General features: G+C 41.7%; 1 protein-coding gene across 1 annotated transcript in view; it reads right to left on the bottom strand.

The window, feature by feature from the left end:
- The window catches only part of colec12 (collectin sub-family member 12), a 208,513-nt gene extending 183,028 nt beyond the window's left edge, over positions 1-25,485 (bottom strand). The window contains exons 1-2 of the mRNA XM_072570396.1: positions 24,945-25,485; positions 13,062-13,112 (exon numbers count right to left, since the gene is read on the bottom strand). Coding sequence (XP_072426497.1) covers positions 13,062-13,112; positions 24,945-24,972 — 79 coding nt within the window. The 5' untranslated portion in view covers positions 24,973-25,485. The remainder of the gene's footprint in view (positions 1-13,061; positions 13,113-24,944) is intronic.
- Positions 25,486-27,526: the final 2,041 nt, after the last annotated feature.

The following is a 27,526-nucleotide window of genomic DNA, read 5'->3' as shown; positions in this document are numbered from 1 at the left end:
TAATGTTTGTGGGCTTGGAAAGTGATGTCAAAGCAGCCTTGGTGAATTTTTGCAGTGCTTCTTCTAAATGTTATACACTGTTGCTATTGAGCATTCGTTGTGAAAAGATTGACTGTACGTGGATGTAGTTCCAATCAAGCGGGTTGCTTTATCCTGGATGACGCTAAGCTTTCTTGCAGCTCCACTCCTCCATGCAGAGAGGGCTGTGTTCTATCACATTTCTGACTTACATCTGGGAGAAGGTAGACAGGTTTTAAGGAGCTGGGAGGTCAATTACTTGGTGCAGGATTCCTAGCTTCTGGAATCCTCTTCTAGTCACAGTATTTATATGGCGAATCCAATTCAGTTTGTGGTCAACGATAATACCCAGGATATTGATAGCAGAGGACTGAATGATGTTAATGCCATTGAATGTCAAGGGACAATGGCTAGATTCTTTCCTGTTGAAGATGGTTATTCTCTGGCATTTATGGGGGCATCTCTTGTCAGTTTTTAGCCCAAAACCTGAACACTGACCTAGTTTTTCTGCTTTTGGACATGGACTGCTCTAGTATTTAAGGATCTGTAGGAAAGGTGCTAAACATTGTGCCTGTCCCCACTTCTGACTTCATTGATGAAGGCAAGGTCACTATTAAAGCAGATTAAGATGGTTATGCTGAGGATATTTCCCGGAGGAACCCCTACCGAGATGTCCTAGAATTTAGAGGATTGATCTCCAACAACTACGACCATCTTCCTTTCTGCCAGGTATAACTCCAAACAGCAGAGAGTTATCCCTCTGATTTCAATCTACCCCAGTTTTGTTAGGCTTCCTTGGCACCTCCTTGACACATACTCTGTCAAAAGTGGCTTTGATGTCAAGGGCAGTCACTCTCTCCTGACCCCCAGAATTCAGCTCTTTTGTACATGTTTGAGCCAGGCTGTAACGAGGTCAGGAGCTGAATGGTGGTGGCAGAACACAAATTAGGCACATTATTGCAAATCAAGTGCTTCTTGACAGCACTAATAACAAGTTCCCACTGACGACTGAGAGTAGATTGATGTGTGGTAATTGGCAAGGTTTGACTTGTCCTGCTTTTTTTGTATAGGATATACCTGGGCAATTTTCCACATTACTGGATAAATGCACGTGTTCTAGTTGTACTGAACAGTGTGGCTAGGGGTGCATCAAGTTCTGGAGAACATATTCAATATTATTGCGAGAATATTGTCAGTGCTTACAACTTTTGCAATATTCAGTGCTTCCAACTTCTTGATATCATGTGGAATGAATCAAACTGGTTGGAGACTAGCATCAGTGATGCTGGAGAAGTTTGGAGGAGGCCAAGATGGGCCATCTATTGACCACTTCTGTCTGGAGATTATTGCAAATGCTTCAGCCTTATCTTTGCACTGATGAACTGGGCTCCCTCACCATAAAGGATGTTGAGCTTCTTTATCTATTAAGTTGTTCCATTGTCCACTATTCATGACTGAATGCAGTTCGGCCTGCAGAGCTTTGATTTGATCCATTGGTTAGCTCCGTCTATCATTTGCAGCTTTTGCTGTTTGGCATGCAACCAGTCCTGTTTTGTAGCTTCATAAGTAGACAACTCAGTTTTAGGTATGCCTGGTACTGCTCCTGGAAACGGCCTCCTGCACACTTCATTGAACCATGGACAATCCCAAGCTTGATCGTTATGGCAGAGTGGAGGATATTCCAGGCCATTAGATTATGGATTGTGCTGGAATACAATTCTGCTGCTGATGGTCCACAGTGCCTCATACATGTTCAGTCTTGAGTTGCTAGCTCTGTTCGAAGTCTGCCCCATTTTGCACAGTAATAGCATTGCACAACTCAATGGAAGGTATTATTAACTTTAAGATGAGACTTGGTCTGCACAATAGCTGTCTGTGGTCACTCTTGCTGGTACTATCAATCTGCAAATGGCAGATTGGTGAGGATAAGGTCAAGCATGATTTTCCCTCTTGTTGTTTCTCTCACTACCTGCGGCTATGTGTCCTTTAGGACCCGACCACCTCTATCAGTATTACTGCTGCTAAGCCACTCTTGGTGGACACTGAAGTCTTCCAAACAGAGTACATTCTGACCTCTTGCCACCCCATTGTATCCTCTAAGTGGTATTGAACAAGGAAGAGCACCGATTCCTGAGCTGAGGAGAGGGTGGTATGTGGTAATCAATGGTAGGTTTCTTTGCCCATTTTTCACCTATTGTCACCTAATGAGACTTTATGGGGTCCCAAGGGCAACTCATTCCTGGCTGTATAAAACTGTGCTGTCAATTCTGTAGTACTGTCCTGCCAGTGGGATTGCCCGATGGTATTTTCTAAGAGTGGTATAATTCCATGAGTATGACTATGATATGTTATTGCTTGATTAGCCTATGAAACATCTCTCCCAATTTTGGCACTAGTCTCCATATTTGGTAAAGACAACTTTGTATGTAGGGTTGCTTACTATTGTTACAATGCTTACCATTGTCACTTCCAGTACTTAGGTCAACGCTCGGAGATCTGTCTAGTATCATGCCTTTATTTAAGAGTCAATCACATCGCTGAGGGTTTGGAGCCACACATAGGTCCAACAAGGCAAGGATGGTAGTTGCAAATTACTGCAGATACTAGAATCTGTACTGAAACAACAGATGCTGCAGATCACAACAGATCAGACAGCATCCATGCAGAGACAGCATGCTAATGTTTTAAATCTAAATGACATTAACTTGCTCTCTCTCATGGATGTTGTCTGATCCACTGTGATCCCAGCTTTTGTTATTTTCAGTAAGGATTGTAATTTTCCTTCCCTGAAGGACATTACTGAACCAGGTGGAATTTTACAATACTTGTTTCAAAGTCATTGTTAAATTTTTAATTCCAGTTTTTTTTCGTGATTTCAAATCATCTGTGTAATGGGATTCAAACTCAAGTCCCAGGAACATTGCTGCGAATAAATTAATAGTCCAGTGATTTACCACTATGCCATCACCTTGCCCATCCCGTGCTTCAGTGTAGGTGTCCTTATTGAAATGTGCCTGCTTTTACAGCTACAACTACAATATCAGAGTAAGACAATAATTACAGCACAGAGCAGTGAAGGTGATTTTGCTGGTGAACATTCATGCATTTGGCTCCTTCCAGGATGAAGCTGAAATAATTTGCAAACTTGCAGTGTGTCATCTACTGAAGGGATGGTCTCTGTACATTACAACTAACCACATTTCATTTGCTTGTCAGAAGCAAACTGGTAAAATAATGATGTGGCTTCACTAAGATTGCACGCTTGGGGTATCAAGCTGCGCTTACATTGCTTTGTGGATGCTACTGTATTAACGATGCCCCACGCAACCACTCAGGAAATTGCATTGCCTTAGCATACATAGACTCTTGTAGGTTAATTCTTGTTATCTTGAAAATACTTAGTATCCTGCCTTTCTTTTGCTTCATTTTAGTCTGAAATATCTAATCAACTCACAATCCAAACACACAATGTTTACTGGGCCACAAGTGCTATCAGCTGACTACTATCTTGTTGGTGACTCTGATTCATATTTGATGCACATGTGCACTGCATGGACATTCAGAATCTAGACAGCCATGTGAAATGTGGCAGAGTAGACCCTTGGTCTGTTGAAATAATGCTCCCATTGCCTGGGGCTTTTGCCCGAAACGTTGATTTTCCTGCTCCTCAGATGCTGCCTGACCTGCTGTGCTTTTCCAGCACCACTGTAATCTCCTCTGGAGGAACCCTGTACACCCGGCTCGGCAAATGACAAGACTTGTTGTGGTTGCTGCGTAGGGCACAACCTTTCCCCTATAAAGAGACAGCTCTCTCCTCCAGCTACTGTATGCACTAAAACTGACAAACAAAAGCAAACATGAAATGGATCAAGAACAAGACAATGAGGAGGATGAGTAAAAAGAAAGAGAGGGTGAAGGGAGGGAGCTACCTAGACACCTTCTAACTGGGTGGACTATCTGTGAAGAACTCATAAAAATGTACAGAAGTTCAGTTAGATTCATAGAATCATAGAGATGTAGGGCATGGAAACAGACTCTTCACATAACTCATCCATGCCGACCAGATACCCTACCCTAATCTAGCCCCGTTTGCAAGCACTAGGTAAACATCCCTCCCACCCTTCCTATTCATATACCCATCCAGATACTTTTAAATGTTGCAATTGTACCAGCCTTCCTCTGGCAGTTTATTCTATACGCGCGCCATCCTTTGCGTGAAAACGTTGCCCCTTAGGTCCCTTTTAAATCTTTCCCCTCTTACCTTAAATTTATGCCATCTAGTTCTGGACTCCCCCACCCCAGGGAAAATACCTTGTCTACTTACCCTATCCATGCCCCTCATGATTTTACAAACCTCTATAAGGTCACCCCCTCAGCCTCTGATGCTCCAGGAAAATAGCCCAAGCCTGTTCAGCCTCTCCCTATAGCTCAAACTATCCAACCCTGACAATATCCTATCAAGTTTCACAACATCCTTCCAATAGGAAGGAGACCAGACTTGCCAACAATATTCCAAAAGTGGCCTAGCCAATGTCATGTAGAGCCGCAATATGACCTCCCAACTGCTATACTCAATGCTCTGACCAATAAAAGGAAAGCACAATAAATGCCTTCTTCACTAACTTATCTACCTGAGATTTCACTTTCAAGGAACTATGAACCTGCATTCCAAGGTCTCTTTGTTCAGCAACACTCCCCAGGACCTTACCATTAAATATGTGAGTTTTGTCTTGATTTGCCATTCCAAAATGCAGTACCTCACATTTATCTAAATTAAATTCAATCTGCCACACCTCGGCCCATTGGCCCATCTAATCAAGATCCCATTATACTCTGAGGTAACCTTCTTTGCTGTCCACTATACCTCCAGTTTTGGTGTGATCTGCAAACTTACTAACTATACCTATGTTCTGTATTTTGATTAGTACAGTCTATTTACAACTGATAGTAATTTTGCTTATTAGGTAGGCCTAATGCGGACTTGGAGAAAAACAGGCAAACAGGCAAACCTGAGAGCTACTGGAAGCTAGAGATCTTAGCATGGAATAACATTTTAAAGCATTGTGAACAAATTTGCTTACAATCTTTATTTAAAAAGAGCCAATACAGCAAAACCAGAGTGTATGGCATAGATTAGGGATGTGAAACTATTGCTAGGTAAATGACTCGAGGCACTGAGATTATTTCAACAGAAGCAGAAATGGAAAAGAGATTTAGTAGCCATTTTCAAAATGATGAAGCAATTGGCAAAGTGAATTAAGTCAACTTTGTCTTAGGGAATGGGAAGGGGAGACAATGATGAAGAGATTAGGAGCTTGATATTACAGGCCAATTACTAGTAAATAAAGGTTATAAATAAAGTGGTGACCTTCCCACTAGGTTCTTGCATCCCTCAGAACCGTTTCCCATCTGCACTCTGACCTGTGAAGGTCTTTATTGTCCAATTCATTGCCGCACAAGTGTCTCATTCTGCTCCTTACACTATTTTACATGCAGCAAGGGAAAGCAGACAGCAGACTACAGTCAGGTACTAAGGATCATCTGTGTCCATGGAAGGCACCCACATTATGACCATATTCCCACTTTAACCCCTGCCCTTGGCTTCTAAAGCCAAGGTTCCCATGCCTTTCCACTGCCCCAACTCCTTGCTCAATGGGATCTGCCATTCAAATTCCCAGACATACCTCTTAGACCAGGCTCTACCTATCTTCTTTTGGGAGATTTCCTTCATTTCAGCAGTGACCACTTATGTGACAGTTATGACAAAAGTGCCAGCTTGCAGCTCTTGGGCTGGAACTTTCTCCTACATTGGGCTCAAATCCTACTATTTGTAGCGGAACAGTCGGAATTTTGGTGGGTGGGTTGGCAACTGGCTTTTTAGTCAGGCAGATGAAAGTTTGGGGAATCGAGCATCTCATGAAACCCAGTTCAAAATGCTGGTCCAAATACTGCAGATTTTAAACTTTTTTTTTCAAACATTTAGTTCATGGGAGGAGTTGCATATTCATGACTTATATAACATGCAAGATTCTGAGGGAGAGGGGGAGCAGCTCAACAGGGTAGTTGGGGAAAGATTTTTTCCAGTCATGGGACAATCCAGAACTAGGGTATGTACTTACACAAAAAGTTGACATGCAATTGGTATATGTCTGGGGTTCTCTACCCCAGGAAGTTGTGGAGGCTGCATCACGGAAAGTACTTAAAAAGGAGGTACATAATTTTCTCTTGAAATATCAAGACAGTCTAGGCTGTAATGAGCTTGCACAAAAGAGATGAGATGTAAAGCAAATCAGCCAACATTTTGTGGAATGAAAGAGCAGGCTTGAGAAACTGAATGGTCTTCTCCTGCCCCTACTTCTAAAGTTGTTATGCCCTTATATGAACAGGAGAAATTGATGAGCTGGAATGGACCCAACAGAACTTGAAGTTTGCCAATATCAAAGCTTAAAAATGTGTTGCTGGAAAAACGCAGCATCAAAGGAACAGGATAATCGATGTTTCGGGCATAAGCCCTTCTTCAGGAATGAGGAGGGTGTGCCAAGCAGGCTAAGATAAAAGGTAGGGAGGAGGGACTTGGGGGAGGGGCATTGGGAATACGATAGGTGGAAGGAGGTTAAGGTGAGGGTGATAGACCGGAGAGGGGTGGGGGCGGAGAGGTCGGGAAGAAGATTGCAGGTCAAGAAGGCGGTGCTGAGTCTGAGGGTTGGGACTGAGATCAGGTGGGGGGAGGGGAAATGAGGAAGCTGGAGAAAGCTGCATTCATCCCTTGTGGTTGGAAGATTCCTAGGCGAAAGATGAGGCGCTCTTCCTCCAGGCGTCACGTTGCCATGGTCTGGCAATGGAGGAGGCCAAGGTCCTGCATGTCCTTGGCGGAGTGGGAGGGGGAGTTAAAGTGTTCAGCTACGGGGTGGTTGGGTTGGTTGGTGCGGGTGTCCCAGAGGTGTTCTCTGAAACGTTCCGCAAGTAGGCGGCCTGTCTCCCCAATGTATAGGAGGCCACATCGGGTGCAGCGGATGCAGTAAATGATGTGTGTGGAGGTGCAGGTGAATTTTTGACAGATATGGAAGGATCCCTTGGGGCCTTGGAGGGAGGTGAGGGGGGAGGTGTGGGCGCAAGTTTTGCATTTCTTGCAGTTGCAGGGGAAGGTGCCGGGAGTGGAGGTTGGGTTGGTGGGGGCGTGTGGATCTGACGAGGGTGTCGCAGCGGGAGTGGTCTTTCCGGAATACTGATAGGGGTGGGGAGGGAAATATATCCTTGGTGGTGGGGTCTTTTGGAGGTGGCGGAAATGACGAAGGATGATATGATGTATCTGGAGGTTGGTGGGTGGTAGGTGAGGACCAGTGGGGTTCTGTCCTAGTGGCGATTGGAGGGGCGGGGTTCAAGGGCGGAGGAGATGCGGTGGAGAGCATCGTCAACTACGTCTGAGGGGAAATTCCGGTCTTTGAAGAAGGAGGCCATCTGGGTTGTTCGGTTTTGGAATTGGTCCTCCTGGGAGCAGATGTGGTGAAGGCGAAGGAATTGGGAATATAGGATGGCATTTTTACAGGGTGGGAGGAGGTGTAATCTAGGTAGCTGTGGGAGTCAGTCGGTTTATAGTAAACGTCCGTGTTGACTCGGTCGTTTGAAATAGAAATGGAGAGTTCTAGGAAGGGGAGGGAGGAATATGAGATGGTTCAGGTAAATTTGAGGTCAGGGTGAAAGGTGTTAGTAAAGTGGATGAACTGTTCAACCTCCTCGTGGGAGCACGAAATAGTGCCGATACAGTCATCGATGAAGTGGAGGAAAAGGTGGGGGGGTGGTGCCAGTGTAGCTGCGGAAGATGGACTGTTCCACATGTCCAACGAAGAGGCAGGCATAGCTGGGGCCCATGCGGGTGCCCATGGCTACTCCTTTGGTTTGGAGGAAGTGGGAGGATTGGAAAGAGAAGTTGTTCAGAGTGAGGACCAGTTCAGTCAGTCGAAGGAGGCTGTCAGTGGAAGGGTACTGGTTGGTTCGGCGGGAAAGGCAGAAGCGAAGGGCTTTGAGGCCTTCGTGATGGGGGATGGAGGTGTATAGGGACTGGATGTCCATGGTGAAGATAAGGCATTGGGAGCTAGGGAAGCGAAAATCATGGAGGAGGTGGAGGGTGTGGGTGGTGTCCCGAACGTAGGTGGGGAGTTCTTGGACTAAAGGGGACAAGACCGTGTCAAGGTATGCAGAAATGAGTTTGGTGGGGCAGGAGCAGGCTGAGACAATGGGCGGCCGGGGCAGTCAGGTTTGTGGATTTTGGGCAGGAGGTAGAAACGGGCAGTGCGGGGTTGTGAGACTATGAGGTTGCAGGTGGTGGCTGGGAGATCCCCTGAGGTGATGAGGTTATGGATGGTCTGGGAGATGATGGTTTGGTGGTGGGAGGTGGGGTCATGGTCAAGGGGGCAGTAGGAGGAGGTGTCCGTGAGCTGGCGTTTAGCCTCAGCAATATAAAGATCGTTGGGCCAAACTACCACCGCGCCCCCCTTGTCTGCCGGTTTGATGGTGAGGTTGGGGTTGGAGCGGAGGGAGTGGAGGGCTGCACATTGCAAGGGTGAGAGGTTGGAGTGGGTGAGAGGGGTGGACAGGTTGAGGTGGTCAATGTCGCGGCGGCAATTGACTATGAAGAGATCGAGGGCTGGTAATAGGCCAGCACGGGGTGTCCAGGTGGATGGGGTGTGTTGGAGGTGGGAGAAAGGGTCGTCAGAGGGTGGGCGGGAGTCCTGGTTGAAAAAGTAGGCGCAGAGGCGAAGGCGGCGGAAGAAATGCTCGATCAAGGTAAATATCATGATTAAACACTACTTTCACTCTTTCTCCATCTATGTAATCTCCTATTCAAAGCTTAAAACAATGCAGAGATAAAACCTAGGCACCACAAGGGAAAAAAATACTCTCCAAAATAGCCCTTCAATCCTCTTAGCCAATTGAAACCAGTCTAGGTGCTCACATGGGCCCAGCATTACCCAAAAAAACACTTACATTCAATGTAATGTAATCTTTGTCCCAGTTGATTAATAGTTTCAATGCTTTTTTCTGTACTCCTTTACACAGTATGAAAATTAACACCCAAGCACAGGAAACCCAAGAAATAGTATCTGGCATACTGACGCAGCTGTAACAAGAAATGGGAGCAAAATCATTTGCACCTAAACCCATGATATACAAAGTTTCAGGTCAGCAGTAATAACGAAAGCAAGAAACAGATAAGTACACATTGGAGTCGACATTGTCCTCCGGAAACTCCATATTGCCATATTGCAATGCTGATGGTTTTGAACTAAACTTATATGCACTGCAGCCTCTTACCAATTTTCACCACTATGTGAATTTTAATGACTGAACGGAAGGCTTTTGTTTGTATTATTCTGACCAAAACCAACCTCTGACCACATTCTATAAACATTGTAACTTGGAATCGAACTATAAATTAGTCACCAGCTGAAATTTAATTACATTTTCAGTAAAACAAAAATCCTTTATTCTTTTTTTCTCAATTTAAAGAATAGTTAAGAAAGAATTCTTAAAGAATTTAAGACACAATTTAAAGAATAGTTTTCTGATTTGGTGCTTCTAGATTAAAGTATAACTCAGGAATTCAGATGTGTGCTGTACATGAAACAAAAATAGAAAATTCTGGAAACACTCAGTGGGCCTGGCAGTATCTGAGAAGACAGCAATAGAGTTAGTATGGTAGGTCAATGACCTTTCCTCACAACTGCTAGTCATCAACCTCAAATATTAAATTGTCCAATATATTGCCTTGATTTGCTGAATGTTTCCAGCTTTTCTGGGTTTGGTTTTCAGATTTTTAGTACGTGTTGCATTTTGATTTTGCACATAATTTTCCAGTTATTAGTCATACAATCCTTAATTGTGCAACACAAGCCCCAAATTCTAATGTATTCCCAGCAGTGAGACAAATGTTGCAACTGCAAAATTTGGAAATGACCCCTTTAGAGTCAAATACAGCAAGGAAAGAACTCACTTAAGTTTGAATCCACATTATATAACACCTTTGATCTTAGCTTCATTTGCAGGCAACACCAGTGAAATCTTGATGATCTAAAGTAAACATTCCTGTCACTTGTGACAATCGTAAATTTTCCAAAAACAATCTGAACTTCTTATTCATTCTGATGTTTTTCCTGGACTGCATTTTCACCATACTTACTGCTAAGACGCTCCAATGAAAATAAACTGAGATTTGGAAACCTCAACCTCGTCATTGGTTGCATGTTTCACTATTTTTCAGTCACCACAATCAGTACTGAAAGAAGTGCAGATACACCTACAGCGCTAAAAGAATTACTGTTCCTTTGGATTTTGGGTTTAATAATGCTAGCTAGTTTCAACATAAAGTTCACGAGTCTTCCAAACATTTTGTACATTTAGGATTAGCATTAGTCTGGGAATTGTGATAATTGCAATTCAGTCCTGATATCACTGCTTTCATAATTCTGAATTAATTTATTTAATGATAATGTTAAACTACTTTGAAGAAAACTCTTCACAGGTTGGCCTCTAACTATAGTCATTGAAATTTCTTTGAAATGCCTCTTGCTCCACCAACGTAACTAACAAAAAAGCTACAGAAACATTATTTGCATAAATATATTTTCAGCTTAACTTTGAGTGGAGCTGCAATATTGGAACTTGAAGGAAACTTCCAGGAAACTTCTCCAAGGAAACTTCCAGCTATACTCTTGACAGATGAGAGCCAGCTGAAATTGAAAAATGGGATCAGGTATCGTCACACCTGGCGTGGTTGGGATGGGTTACGTCTGTCATTGGCCTGGAATATGGATGCTGTCCTGTTGAACAATGTGTCCAAAAGTACAGCAGTCTTACAATAAATGAACAGTCAAATATTTATTGTGTCACTGTCAGTGGCAAGCTATTTCTCAAGTAACTGTCCTTCAGCATCAAAATGAGAAGCAAAAATGCTATGGCGATTGAAATTAATGTGAACAAATAGGGTTGATCTCCACATCAGAGAGAAACACAAATGATCCATTATTATAAAAAGCATATTTGTAAAGTAAAAACAAAAAAAGAGTGGACAGTTCTGAGAGACCTTCCTATTCTGGGAAGTTCATGAAGCTAAGGTGATATTCTGGAGGACACTTCCATTCAATAGGTTAGTCTGTGGTGACCAATCTTTAATCCCCCACAAATTGTTTAGCATGTCTGCTTATTTACCATCTGCCTAGAAAACAAGATCTCATGAAAATATCACACTATTCAACTAATAAAGGAAGTACTTATATCAAAAGTACTAGCATCACAATGGAGGCCTTTTGGTGCAGTGTTGATATCCTTAGCTCCAAGTGCAAGTCCCACTCCACAATTTGATGACCTAAGAACATGCATTCAGAACAAGGCTAAACAGGTTGTGTATTCAACCTGTAAACTCTTCTGACATATTTCAATTTCAGGAAGTAACTGCAGGTCAACCATGCGATGGAAAGAGATTGGAGCCCCCTACCATGACAATCCATACAACTTGCATGCAAATGTGTATGTTGCCGTAACAAGTCAGGTTCCTCATGAAGCCAGTTAGCTTTGTTAATTGGTGTGGGACACATCAATGCTTTTCCAGGTGAGGTGGATTTGGGTCCTGCCTCCTTGCCGTACTGCTCTACATTTCAATGAGATCACGCCTGAGTTAATAATCTCCAACTTCATTTTCCTGCATTTTTCCTTTACCTCTACATTAAAGAATTCCACAGATTCACCACCTTCAGAGAGACAAAATTCCTTCTCATCTCTGTCCTAAATGGTTGACTATGTATTTTGAAATTCTGCCTTCTGGTCCGAGACTGTCCCACAAGGGGGACACAACCTCTTTGCATCTAACTTATCAAGAACTCTATGACGTCTGTTTCAATAAGGTCTGCTCTCATTCTTCTAAATTCCAATGAGTGTAAGTCCAACCTAATTGAAAAATTCTCATTGAAAAAAATCACTCCATACCCAGGATCAACCGAGAACCTTTGCTGGACTGCCTCCAATGCCAATATGTCTCTCCTTAGATTAGAGGATCAGAACTGTTCTAGCTGCTGTGTGATCAACATTTTCTATCATTTTAGTAAGACCTCCTCATTTTTATATTCCATTCCTTTCAAAATAAAGGTTAGCATTCCAATTGGCTTCGTTATTACCCACTGAAGTTGGATGGTAGCTTTCTATGATTTATGCAATTGGATTCCCCAAATCCTTCTGTGCAATAGCTGTCTGCAGTCTTTCTCCATTTAAATAATATTCAGCTCATCTATTCTTCCTGCAAATAACCTCACATTTTTCCACATCTGCCAAGATTCTGCACACTCACTGAACCTGTCTATATCACTCTGTATATTCTGTTCTCCCCTTTGCTGCAGCTCTCCTCTGTTCTATCCATATGGCTTTTGGGCGTAACTTCCTTCCTGTTGGCATTGCTTCCAGGTTGCCAGGTCACATGGACCAACATTTTCTTTTATCCAAAAAAAGTACAATTAATTCCTTTACAATTGATGCAAACCCTCAGAAGTCCTTTGCAAACAGTTTTAAAAACAAATACAGATTCTACAGAAGTTTTAAAGGCATTACAAATATTCCTTACAGTACTCCTTCCAGACCAAAACTTATCACAAGAGAGAAAATTTGATAGACAATGTAAAATATTAGCTTCTAAGATTCTCCACTTTTGTGAGGTATACTGAACTCTGAAATATACTTGGACTGAAAGTAATTTGCTTATAAAGAGACCTTTCTTTATAAACTTTAAGTGTTTCAAAGAATTCATTCACAATTAAAAATTTAATTTAGTGATACCCCTAAAACACAAGTAACTCCATTTCTCCCTTCTCCAGATACATTTGACGTAAGAGGTAACTTTACTGGATTTATTCTAATGAAGATTTCTTTACTCATCTCAAAATAACTGTTCTGAAAGAGATTCCGTTACAAATTCATTAATTTTCCTTTACGTGAAATTAGGAACCCTTAGCAAAAGAGTCTTTTATATTTTGAAAACCCTATTAGTCATTGGTACTCACCAAACCTCTTGTAACCCATAGAATGCACTTCCTCTTCTTCACTGTAGTCGTCTGTTAGAACAAATAGTTCAATTATTGAAACAAATTGGAGCATGGAATTAACAAATACTAATAGAAGAAAGTAAAGACCAGACTCCTATATTCTACATCAAATTATTAAGTATAATCATTATCAACTTGTTCACGTTGTGTGCATCCTTATTAGGAAAAGTCATAATCTTCATCTATATTCCCTCACATCTGAAATTAATAGGGGTTGACTTTTCCATCACAATGTATTTTACATAAAAAACACCAGTCTCCTTTACCTATTGTACTGGCTTATTTTAAAGTAGTGTTTCCAGATTTGCCTTTTCGATACAGTTTATAGCATTATAAATGCTTTTACGAGGTCATATTTCAATTGCTCCTTTTAAGGTTAAAAGCTTAAATTCCTCAATCTTTCATACCAGGATTGCCTTATGGAGTTGCTCTCTGAAATGCCTCCATATTTTCACTTTCTGCCTTGAGCCTTAGTGACAAGACCTTCATGCAATATGTTTTTCATGTCTTCTGTTTCAACAATGACTTTAATACATAAGCTAGCTGCGATACAGTGCTATGTTACAGCCTTGAAATGAAGTAAAGATAAAAGAAAGGAATTCCAAAGGTGAGGTGAGGGTGACTGCCCTCGACATCAAGACAGTAACAAAAAACCCTACCTAAACTGGAGAGACCTTGCCAGTGGTTATAGTAATTTAGACAGGAAAACAGAAAGGAAAATAACTATGTTGTTGGAGATAATCATCTCATCCCTTTGGACATTAATGCAGAAGTCCCTCACGGTACTGTCCTGGGCCCAACCCTTTTCAGTTACTTCATCATTAACCAGAACTCCATCATAAGGTGGGAAAGTTCACTGACAACTGCACAAAGTTCAGTACCAACTCCTCAGATGCTGATACCTTGTCCACCATCTGCCAGTCAATGCCTAGATCTATCAAGAGAAATTCTAACCACTTCCACTTGTCGTTCAACAGTATCACCATTACTGAATTTTCCATTATTAATACCCTGAGGTTGACCACTGGACCATCCATATTAACAATGTATCAATAGAGCAGGTCAGAGATTGAGAATTCTTCAATGAGTAACTTAACTCCTGATTATTTGACCCCTGACCAGTCAGGACTGTGATGAAATATTCTCCACTTCCCTGGATGAATGCAGTTCTAAAAATACTCAAAAAGCTCAACACCATCCTCATAAGCAACCTCCTTGATCAACACTCCATCCATGATCATAAAAATTATCTCTACAAGTGTGTGCTGCAGTAGCAGCAGCATACCAAATATGAAATGCACAACAGGAACTTACCAAGGGTCCTTTTGACACATCGGGTGGCTACGGGCCTCCTCCACCACCAAGTCCTAGCCACCCGAAGCGTGGAGGAAGAACGCCTCATCTTCCACCTTAGGACTCTCCATCACACGGGATCAACATCAATTTCACCAGTTTCCTCATCTCCCCTTCCCCCCACCTCATCCCAGATCCAACCCTCCAACCCGGCCCTGTCCTCTTCAACTTCTCACCTGTCCATCTTTCTTCCCACCTACCACTCCACCTTTGGCTCTGACCTATCACCATCCACCCCACCCCCACACTTGCATCTACCTATCGCCTTCCAAGCTACCTTTCCCCCCCAAGCCCCAAGCCCCTCCTATTTTATCTCTCAGCCCACTTCCCACCCATCCCAACACCCTCCCAACATTACTGATGAAGGGCTTATGCCCAGAATGTCGATTCTCCTGACCTGCTGTGCTTTTCCAGCACCACACTTTTCAACTCTGATCACCAGCATTTGTAGTCCTCACCTTCTCCAGTGGAAAACTAGAACCTCCAAATTCCCCTGTAAGTCACACACTATGCAGACTTAGAAATACTGTATACTACTTTTCTTTACATAAATCCTGTATAGCTCTCTCACTGGACCAAATTCCTGGAACTGATTTCCTAAAAACGATAGAGATGTACACCACAGAAACAGACCCTTCGGTCCAACTCATCCATGCTGACCAGATATGCTAACTCAATCTAGTCCCAACTTCCATCACTTGGCCCATATCCCTATAAATCCTTCCTATTCATATACCCATCCAGCTGCCTTTTAAATATTGCAATTGCACTAGCCTCCACCACTTCCTCTGGCAGCCCATTCCACACATGCACCACCCTCTGCGTGAAAAAGTTGCTTCTTCAGTCCCTTTTACATCTTTCTCCTCTCACCCTAAACCTATGCCCTCTAGTTCTGGACTCCCCCATCCCAGGGAAAATACTTTGTTGATTTGTCCTATTCATGCCCCTCATGATTTTATAAACCTCTATAAGGTCACCAATGCTCCAGCTCAAATCCTCCAACCCTGGCAACATCCCTGTAAATCTGTTCCGAACTGTAGATGCACCTATACCAGATAGTGTACACGTGAATCAAGAAGGCAAACCACTATCACCTTCTCAAGGACAGTTAGAGCTGGGCAACAAATTATCCTTGCCAGCTATACCCACAAACAAATAACAAAATATTCTCAAGATCCAGGACATAATCACTACCAAGCAAAAGGAGGTGATGCAAGGAATGATTACTAAAAGCATGGTAAAAGAGGTGAGTTTTAAGAAAGGCTTTAAAGGAGGATAGGAAAATTAGGATAGAGGAAGAGGTATGGAATTATAGGTTGGGAATGACAGGCATCAGTGCCTGGAAAACTGAAGAACATTCACAATGGGGAGTTAACGATTTACAGATGCCACAAACAGAGCAACAAACAGTCCTCAGAAGATTTTACAACTTGGGAGGGTCACAGAGATAAGGAGCAATGGTGCAACTGAAAAATATATTTTAAATTTGAGCTTTGAGAAATAAAGTAAGCTGGTAAGCAGAGGGATGATAGATAAATGGACAATAGAATTGAAGTAGCGAAGCTTTAGATGGCCTGTAATTTATGAGAGATGTAGAATGGGCATGTTGCGAAGTTGGAAGAATAACCCAGTCTAGACATGCGAGGTATTTTTTTCACCGGTCTTCTTTACTCAAGCACATGCAAGGGAACCAAAGGACAGAACAACGTCTCTCCTCTGATACACCTTAAATGTTCTTTTGTGTATCTTATAATCTCAACATTCAATGGACATTAGTGTTCACATGATTCGTTAATTGCACAAATGGTTATAGCAAAGTTTGTACAATTGATAGAATATCTGTTTCTCAGTCAGAGTCTGCTCACAACTTGCTCTTGGCTGCTTGCCTACCCTATTGGTCAGGATTCATTCTCTCCTGGTCATGCTCAGGCATGCTTGTGCTGTGCTAAGCCTTGTTGATTAGAATTTGCTTACTTCCTATGTTTGCCCAGACATGTTTGTGCTATGTTAACCCTTTCAGTGGTTCAAATGGAATAATAGAAGTCATTTCTAGTGGTCAGAAAGATATGGATGAGAGTTTCAACAATGGAGTGAGGATGGACAGAGATGACCAATGTGATAAAAATCAAAATATGATCTCTTTGTGAAGGAAATGATAGTGCGCTGTAAACTCAATGCTGAGTCAAGTAGGATGGCAAGTGTGCAGTCTGATACAATGGACAGAAAAAATGATTTAGTTAGTAATAATATTCAGAGTTGTAGTGCAGTTCAAAAACATTGGTATTATCTATGTTCACCTGGAGGATTTTGCAGTTCATTGGATAAGACAGGGTAGGTGGTGCAGAGGTACAGCTGCATGTTATTGGTGGAACCTGTCAGCAGATTATGCTGCCAGAGGTATTCAGATAAGGATAAATTCTCAAAGGAATATAGAGGTAACAGGACAAGTAACTGGTCCATTAGATGAGCATGGAATCAAGCAAATCTAGTTCTACTGGACAAGAGAAAAGAGGCATTTGAGGAAGATGGTGTAGTCATTCATATCCAAAATTGAAGTGAAGTCAAGAAGGATGAAGAGTGATGGTGTACCACCATCTGTTAGAGGATGCCATTTGTGACTTTCATTAGAACTATTACAGACAGAAGCCTTATTAGACCGATTCAAGGATTAGGATAGATGTGGAAAAAATGAGCATTGGTTACAATACTGACAACATATTCATGGCCCTTGAACAGGAACAGAAATTGTATTTGCGAGGTTAAGGGTTTCTTTCTCAGGGGTTGACACCAGTAGTTTTCAAAGAAAGGTGGAGAATACCTGAGTAAAGGGAATATTGGAACAACAAAGGGAAAACAAGGCAGTTAGTTGGTGGGAATCGATTCAAGCTGAAAATGTGTTGCTGGAAAAGCGCAGCAGGTCAGACAGCATCCAAGGAACAGGAGAATCGATGTTTCGGGCATAAGCCCTTCTTCAGGAATGAGGAAAGTGTGTCCAGCAGGCTAAGATAAAAGGTAGGGAGGAGAGACTTGGAGGAGGGGCGTTGGAAATGCAATAGGTAGAAGGAGGTCAAGGTGAGGGTGATAGGCCGGAGTGGGGTGGGGGCGGAGAGGTCAGGAAGAAGATTGCAGGTTAGAAAGGCAGTGCTGAGTTCGAGGGATTTGACTGAGACAAGGTGGGGGGAGGGGAAATGAGGAAACTGGAGAAATCTGAGTTCATCCCTTGTGGTTGGAGGGTTCCTAGGCGGGAATCGATTCAAGACAGCATCAGGTGGATTTCACAGACAGGTCGAGGTTAGAGAGGGAATGGAAGATGGTAAAGGATAAATTAGAATTTGTAAAACTTTCAGGGCTAGCTTGGACCTTATGACAGGTTCGGCCAGAGGAAGGGAGTTTGAGACAGAAGAAGCTGAATTGATTGTCTTCATTTTAGGAACAAAAAGGTTGATGAGCATGCTGTTGGAGCTGAAGGGAAAGAGAATGGGTAAAGAAAGGTTTAATGAAATGGTAGTAGATGAAGAAAGATACTAGGATTTGTATTTGATGTTCAGGATGATTCTGGACAAAGAAGCAGATTGGCAGGTTACACCATAGGCTGCAAGTCTTTGATGAAATTTAAGGAAAGGAAAACCTGCATTTAAAAAGTGCTTTTTCAAACATGTCAAAGTATTTTCAGCCAATCAACTACTTTGAAGTCCAGTTCCTGTGAATTGTAGGAAAGGTCAGCTATTTTGAAAATGTCAGGATCCCACCAACAGCAGTTAGTTAATGGACAAAAAAATCTGTATATTTTGTGACTAAATATTGGCCAAGACACAAGTGATAATTTCCTGCTGTTCGTCAAAATAGTTCAATGTGATGTTATAAATCAGGCAGAGTTAGAGCTCAATTTAATGTCTCATTTGAAAAGTGGTATTGCACTAGAGTGTCAGCCATGACCAATCAGTTCTGAAGAAGCGTCATATTATTAACTCTGTTTTTTCTTCTACATATGCTACCAGAGCTGTTGATATTCTTCTTCATTTTCTGCTTTTAGTTTAGGCTGTGACAGAGTCACGCTTTTTACTGGCACATCTATTGTAGGGAAATGTGTTGAGAAAATGAGTAGCTTAGAGGTGAACTGAGAACCAATGAATAACTGGGAAGTTGGAATTGTGAAAGAACGATTGAACAAACTCTTTTCTGGGAGAATAAGTCAGGGGATGTGGCTGGTGAGGAACAAGAAGCAATCAGTCTGTGGATGAGCCATTGAAAGGCTACATTGTTTCTTGTCAAACTACATTGAGTTTAGAAATTACTGTTGGTATTGTTAGTGAATGACATTCTAGCTTGTTAAACATTCATCTCCGTTAGTTTATCAAAAGTTAACACATTAATTTACGACAGAGTATCACTTCTGTTAAACCAGTTGACAAAAAAAACTAAAAAATGTGTTTAGTGCCATTCATCAACATCAACCTCCTCCTCATAAGTCCGTGACTCATAGTAGTCTTCCCATGTCTATCCAATCGTTGCCAATATTTTTCAATGTCAAAATCTTCCTTAAAGTTTCATGCCAGCAAGAGCTAATACCCTAACATTACTGAAAATAATTTCCAGGACATGGTTTCAAAATGAATTACTGAAAATGAACAGGGGAATCTACAAATAGCTCATTACATTAACTGTCACAGGGCTTTGGAATTTCATTAGAAAATATGCCTCCTGATTCATTTTGGCCTTGCTTAGTGATTGTATGACCAAAATGTAATGCCTTTCTTTGGATTCCACAAGGGAAGATGTGAACCATTCCAGTGCAAAGCTCCTGCACTAGTTATGTTTATAGATAAAAAACCTGCTACTGAAAATCCACATTTACATCTAGTGCCATGGAGCCATCATTGAATATAGTGTGAATCCACGCCACGATAAAGAGGCTGAGCACACATAAATCAATGGTTGTATTATCCAACTAGTGTCTGCGTGAGGAGCTTTGGTACCTGTCGTTCATTTACAGCAAACTGCTGCCACTGTATGTTGGTAGTGAAGGAGTAAATGTTTAATGCACTTTACTGTGGCCCAGTGATCAGCTCATGATGACTGGTCAAGATGACACCTTGATCACACATCTTATGATGGAAACTCAGAAACAGACCCTTCGGCCCAACAATTCCACACCAACCCTCTGAAGAGTAACCCACCCAGACCCATTCCCCTACATTTACCCCTTCACCTAACACTATGGGCAATTTAGCATGGACAATTCACCTAACCTGCACATTTTTTGGACTGTGGGAGGAAACCGGAGCACCCGGAGGAAACCCACGCAGACACAGGAAGAATGTGCAAACTCCACACAGACAGTCGCCTGAGGTGGGAATTGAACCCGGATCTCTGGCGCTGTGAGGCAGCAGTGCTAACCACTATGCCACCGTGCAACCCTCTCAAGTAATCCAGTATCCAAGCCAGGAGTGTCCAAAATCTTCAGGTCTTTCTGGCTAATGGAATCTGGAGGTATTGGTGCTGGGGTTCTTCCCTTTTACATCCACAAACATTCGAACATTTAAACCCTTAGGATGGTCCTTAATGGTGATTTAGAGTGTCACTTACAAGTACCTGTTCTAGTTTGGTAGCATTTTGTGCAAATTAGTGATATCTAGACTTCATCACTCACCCAACCTACACCCAAGCTCACTGAACTTCTGTAAATGGGATTTATTCCTGAAGAATGTTTTGCACTCCATATAGTCTACATTGTAATTCTCAATAGCTGGAATTGGAAATTCAAACGTGGTGATGGATTCCTGCTTGTTGCAAAGCAGAAGAGGGGTGGGGGTCATGGCTTTATTTTTTTATTTATTCTTTCATAGGATGTAAAAGGCTAGGCCAGCATCTGTTGCAATTCCTAACTGCTCTTTTTGAAGTACAGGTACATAATCCTTTATCTGAAATGCTCGGGACCAGCTGACTTTCGGAATTCAGAATTTTTCGAATTTCAGAATAAGTGATGGTTTGATGATGAAATTTTTAAAAAAATCTTATCAAACAGCAGATGCACTGTGAGTAAAACAGGCCCTGAAACAGAATAGAGGCCTGCCAATGCTAGACCACGCCCCCACACGTTGCATCTGAGTGACATGCATCATGGGTGTGGAGTTAGGTTAACTGTTTGCACGTGAAATAACCTTGTTAATGAGAAAAAAACTTCACGAAAAACCTTCAGATTTTGAAGCTTTTCAAATTTTGGATAAAGGGTTGTCTACCTGTACTACACAACCATCTTGCGTAGGTATATAAGACCATAAGACCATAAGACATAGGAGTGGAAGTAAGGCCATTCGGCCCATCGGGTCCACTCCGCCATTCCATCGTGGCTGCTGGGCACTTCAACTCCACTTACCCGCATTCTCCCCATAGCCCTTAATTCCCCGAGACAACAAGAATCTATCAATCTCTGCCTTGAAGACATTTAGCGTCCCGGCCTCCACTGCACTCTGCGGCAATGAATTCCACAGGCCCACCACTCTCTGGCTGAAGAAATGTCTCCGCATTTCTGTTCTGAATTTACCCCCTCTAATTCTAAGGCTGTGTCCATGGGTCCTAGTCTCCTCACCTAACGGAAACAATTTCCTAGCATCCACCCTTTCCAAGCCATGTATTATCTTGTACATCTCTATTAAGTCTCCCCTTAATCTTCTAAACTCCAATGAATACAATCCCAAGATCCTCAGCCGTTCCTCATATGTTAGGCCTACCATTCCAGGGATCATCCGTGTGAATCTCCGCTGGACACGTTCCAGTGCCAGTATGTCCTTCCTGAGGTGTGGGGACCAAAACTGGACACAGTACTCCAAATGGGGCCTAACCAGAGCTTTATAAAAGTCTCAGTAGCACAATGGTGTTTTTATTTTCCAACCCTCTTGAGTGTTGTGAGGACATCACTGTATCCACAGTGATGTCAGGTCAGGAGTTCCAGGGTTTGAATCCAGCAAGAGTAAAGGAACAGTGGTCTCATTCTAAGATTGGATGGTGTGTGGCTTAGAGGGAAACCTGTAAGTGGTGGTGTTCTCATGTATTTGCTGCTGTTGTCATTCTATTTGATAAGTGCTTATGGTTTGGAAGGTGTTATTGAATGATGAATTTTGATTAATTGTTGCATTGATGAATTGTTGCATTGTGTCTGTGGATGGTACATACTAGTGTCACTATATATTGGTGGTGTGGGAATGAATGTTTTAAGATAGTGATGGATGTGACGCTGATTAAGTAGGCTGTTCTGCCCGAGACAATGTCAAGCTTCTTGAGCATTGTTGGAGCTACTCTAATTCAGGAAAGTGGAAAATATTCTATCACATTGTGATTTGTGCCTTGTTGTTATTGGATAGGCTTTAGCAAGTCAGGAGGTGAGTTTCAAGCTTGCCACAGAATTCCAGCTTCTGACCTGTGCATGTAACCTGAGTATTTATATGACTGCTCCAGTGTCTGGTTAATGGTAATCCCAGGGTGTTGGTAAGAGAGATTTGTCTATGTTAAGGTCAGTGAAAGTACAGGGGAGAAGGTCTAATTTTCTTGAGTTGGATGTGGTTGTTACTTGGCACTTGTGATATCTGTCATTCATTTGAGCTCAGTTAAGACAGCTTTGAAGGACCACCTCTACTTCAAATCCAGATATGTTAACAATTCATTATTTTCCTCTGACAAATTTGATCCTGAAGTGCGGTTACAAGAGTTTGTCCATAATTCAATTTGAAGGGTATATCAGCTGCCAGCTGCAAATCTGGTTCAAGTTTATCAAGAAGCCAACAATTGATACATTAGGGGAGGGACAATTAAAATGAAGTTAAAGAAACAGAAGTGTTAGTTGGTGACATTCCAACTCTTTGCCCATTGCTGTACATTCAAATGTAACTCTCTTGTTTGGGAAGAAACAGAGCAGGTGGAAGAGACTGACTTAGACATTACTTGCCCAAAACCTGTAATACTGAGTTTTAAAAAAAATCTTGTCAAAACTTCATTCCTTGGGTCAATGCCTTATCACACAACCAAAACAACAAATGGTCAAAATATCAAAAGAGACTTGCGTCCCACTGTACAGTCCACCCCCACTATTTACAAAAAGTTAATTTATTGCCCTGTCAATGTGGGTTCCACTTGTTTGTCGGTCAATCCAATTCAGGCTGTGTTTTGCACATCGCTGAAAACTTGACTGGCACTATTGAGTGTGCTTACAGAGTGATGAAGTTGTTAACCATAGCATTAACAAAAAAAAACTTCTAATGTCCAGAAAAACCCCTCTTGTATTCAAGTTTTCATTGAAATTTTGTATGTTTCATGTTACAATTTGATTTGTTTTACAGTCTCTTATAAAAGCTGTCACTTCAACCTTTCATTTACCTTTGCGCAAATAGAGTAAAAACTCACACTTTTTGCAACTGCACTTTCTCAGCAAATGTTGAGCCTGAGTACAATTGCTTCCAAGACTATACGTTGCCAATTGGCTGTTCGGAGATGAGCAATGGGGAAAGAAGTGTGTATCAGTTGAAGTATGTGGAGGCTCGGGAGTAAGAGAGAGTTTCAAGTGGAACAATGACCAAGGCTGCATTGATTTTAAAATAAGCGGCATTGCTCTGATCTAACTCCACTGCAAGTCCAAACAGCAACGGTTAAAGAATAAGGCACTGATGCTTTCAGGGAGGGCATGGTGGTTCAGTGGTTAGCACTGCTACCAAACAGCACTAGGGACCTAGGTTCGATTCCTGCCTTGGGCAGACTGTCTGTGTGGAGTTTACAAAGTTAAAAATCACACAACACCAGGTTATAGTCTAACAGGCTTATTTGGAAGCAGTAGCTTTCGGAGCACTGCTCCTTCATCAAGTGGTTATGGTATACTCCAAAACTATCTGATAAAGGAGCAGCGCTCCAAAAACTACTGCTTCCAAATAAACTTGGTGTTGTGTGATTTTTAACTTTGTACACCCCAGTTCAACAGTGGCACCTCCAAGTCATGTGTGGAGTTTGCATATTCTCCCATGTCTGTGTCTTCCCAATTCCTCCCACAATCCAAAGATGTGTAGGTTAGGTGCAAAATAGGGGCAAATATAGAGGGATAGGAGAATGGGTTTGGGTGGGATACTCTTCGGAGAGTCAGTGTGGACTTGTTGGGCTGAAGGGCCTGTTTCCACACCGTAGCGATTCTATGATCAGAGAAGAAAGAATGCTGAGATTTATAGAATTGCAAGAGGTGTCATTGAAGTCTCCAGGTGCTGCCCTACAGGATTGCAGCATCAGGCTTTCCGGTGGTTCCAGGGGTGAGGAAGATAGGTCAGAGAAGTTCAGCCTTCTTTTCCCTGAATAAAGAAGACTGAGAGAAAAAAATGCGCCCAGTAAATAGTAGGAAATTGTTGACCCTGGCAATAGAATAGTGGAAGTAGTGGAATCTGGTCCAATAACAACATTTAAAAAGGCATCGGGATGGGTACATGAATAGGAAGGTTTTAGAGGGATATGGGCCAAATGCTGGACAGTATTAGTTTAGGATATCTGGCTGGCATGGACGAGTTGGACATAAGTGTCTGTTTCCGTGCTGTACATCTCTAAGACTCTATGACTCTATAACTATGTGCTTTAAAATGCAATATTGAGTCTGAACATTACTGTGGTTGTAAATTTAAACAATACAGATCCTGAACAAAAGTCTCACGGTTTGATGAGTAAATTCAAGAAGAATTCACCAACTCAAGGGCAGTAAGCAGGTAAGAGCCGTGAGTCAAAATAAAAGTGGGGCTGCTCATGAAGGAGGCAGGACTAGTTTCTACTGGGACACTTCCAACTCGAGTTCAATAGATGTTTTCCTTTGTAAAGTCTGGATAGTGCATTTACTGAAGAGAGGTTTGGGAGTCGCTGTAAGCAGCCAAATAACTTTAACACAGCTCTCGGACCGCTGGCATATAATTACTACCAGATGTTCTTTTTTTTAAAAACAGAAACAAATTAAAGGACATTGCAAAATCCGGGGTCAAAATGCCTGCTCTCAGAATGTCGAGTAAACAACACGGTTGATGGATGTGGAGAATTCAGTTCGCGAAAGGCCATTCATCATTATTCATAGGACAATTATGAATCGATAACTCCTGCAGCTCCCCCCATACAGAATAAAAACATCACCGAAACCCAACAGGACGCCGGGAAATGAGGACCCCCACAAAGTTCAGTGGAAAAAAATAACATTGTCAAAAGACTCCTTCATGTCTGTTCGGCCATATAAACAATTTGTTGGTGTTGACAAAACCAATCACGTAACAAGAGTAAGTTGATACTTAATGTTTTGAACATTGAAAACAAGTTGTGTGCAAAATCAATGAAATGAATGTGTATATAACTGTATCTTGTTGTTCAGCGTGGATACAATACACGTCAACGCACTCATCGAAATATTAAATTCTTCACACTAAATATAGGAAGGAATCAGATATTTCTCGAGTAATTTAAATTTCGCTCGAACTTGAAACCTACCTTTCATTTTGGCGGCGAAGCGGCTCATTAAAATAAATGGGAGACAATGTCCTCACTCCAAACAGCTACTAAGATGATTACCGGTGTTTTGACGCTTTACGCTGCTTTCATGATAAATACCTGGTTTTCCCTACAATTGAATAACCAATATTCAGAGTTCCCACATAACACACGTTCTCAGGGTTTCTTCAGAAGTTTTTTTAAAAATATATCAAGCTATGATTCAAAATCCGTCAGCATCGGAAGAGCGAACAGCCCTGTATGGTTTGGAGAACGTCTCTCTCAAGTTGCAAGTTGCATTCAGCAAAGTGTCTGGATTCTTGAAAGTTTCAAGCAGAGGCTTTTACTCACTGGCTGCTATCAGACCACAAAAATGCAAAACGCAAAAGGAAGTCCCCAGCCTGCAGGCTGCTCCTCCAGCACGTGTTTCCATCATCTGCCTATTTCTCTCTGTATTTGTTTACAATGGGGATGAAGGCAAATTCCGCTGGAGCCCCAGGTACTGCCTTGAGCGAATACCAACGGGTGATATGTCCGGTTCGTATTACACGTTACGTGACTCGTAAGAGAAACGAGTGCAAGCAATCTGGTTTTCATTTGGTCTCAAAATGCAAAACATTGCAAAACTCTTAGAGGCAGCATCGCGCAGTTTTGCGCTGAAACATTTCTCCTGCTCCTTATGACTGGTTTTGAAATCTTCCCGAGTACTGTTTAAACAAATCATGATGGAATAACAAACTGATATATTGATAGTCGCTGCTGTTTCAGTACATTATAAACAAACGTAACTTCTTGGCTTTTCTATTTTGATCTCAGTTTATTGTTATATTGGTGAGGAGTCAGTAGTAATCAACCATCACTTTGGGAAGAGTGAGGAAATTGGCTGGAAGACACATCTTGTTACTCGGGATGTTTCGCCACAGGGAGCAGTAACGCAGAAATCATTGCAACTTAAGAGAAATATTGATGACTTGAAATCAATCTCATTTATAAAAAATTGAGGCAGAACAATAATAGAGGGTGAGGCAAACATTGAGGAATAGCTTTGGATTGTTCTAGTGAAGAACTGGTACAGCAGGCGACAACCAAGTGGATTTTTCTGTTCATTCTATAATTCCATTAACCATTTCTAGCACATAATTAAGACAGTCTTTTAATAGTCAATTTGTTTTTGACATTTGACACCACTGAAATTAGGTATAATCGGGGGTTCAGATCCATAAGTTCACTTCTTCGTAAATCCATAACACTTTTCAATCCTATAACCTTCCCAAAAAACCCTCAGTTATATGTCTCTCCTCCTCCTTTCATAAAATCATTTTTGTTGTTGTTCATTTTATCAACATATCTCAAACTCTGAATTCAGTTTTTAAACCTGAATTCCAGTCTTCTCCAGTCTTATCTGTAGAATTCTCTTGAAAACCTCTTCGGCTAGACTTTTGGTCACTTATCTTGTTCCTTGGTTGAGCATCAAGTTTCTGTTTTGTGAAGTAGTTTGCATCAACGTTAAAGGTACTGCAGCAGATTTTGTAGTTAACAATAAAGCGAGGACACTTATCACTGACCATGAAATAAGTCTGTGAATTCCAGTGACCTCTCTGGTCAGAATTTCACCTCTAGCACTATGCAATAGCTGACTGCAATGTCCTTGACTGAGCATTTATATCTGGAGCTAGTGCAATGATATCAAATATTCCCAGCAGAAATCATACAGAAGGACTTCAAACAGTACTGAGATACACTCACTTCAAAAATGTTTATATGGAGTAAGTTAAAGCTTTTAACATACGTAGGGGTGATGGAAGTAACTAAAATATTTTTGAAAAGAACATTTTTTTAAATTGCCTAAAAACTCATTGATTTATCATTTATTAGCATTCCAACCTGACAAAATTATTTTTTTCAGGACAATAATTTGATTAATTACATTAACTCCTTAAAAACAGTTATACCTGCAAGAGGAAGGTATAACCTTTGGGGTGTTTCAACCATTTTGGGCCTTGGAAAATTGAAATTCTTGCAGTTTTTTGCAGAATAAGAACAAAACAAGCTGGAAAATCTCAGTGGGTGAGGAGTAGCTGTGGAGAGAAATGGACTTAATGTTTTAGGTCAATGTCCTTTCCTGGTAAAAGCTCAGAAACTTGAAACTTTGATTCAATTTGTCTCCACTAATGCTGCCTGACCTGCTGAATCTTTCCAGTTTTCTTTGTGATCGTATTATCTCTGTAATTCTGTGTAAAACTTCTAATGAACAGTTAAATAGCCACCTATCATGGATATCCTGTGGCACTGAGAATCTATCCTTATATTTTGAAAGTTATAGTGAAGAACAGAGATAATGTGAAATGTTGGAGTGTGAAAGATTCAATGGCAGTGGTTAGGATAGTGATGTCCTGATGCAAGAGGTTGTTGTTATGGTCACAGACCGATTGATCATTGAAACAAATTCCTGAAGGTGAATTTGAGTGGTTGGTCAAAGAAAAATAGGAGCTGGCCCATCCAGCCTGTTCCATCATTTACGATTATAGTTGATAGGACATTTCGATGTCTTTTACCCTTACTTGCCTAATGATCCTTTGCAC

This window comes from Chiloscyllium punctatum, chromosome 5 (assembly GCF_047496795.1).
Source record: "Chiloscyllium punctatum isolate Juve2018m chromosome 5, sChiPun1.3, whole genome shotgun sequence".
NCBI lineage: Eukaryota > Metazoa > Chordata > Chondrichthyes > Orectolobiformes > Hemiscylliidae > Chiloscyllium > Chiloscyllium punctatum.
The sequence above is the reverse complement of the archived record's forward strand: the minus strand, read 5'-3'. Positions and strand labels throughout refer to the sequence as shown.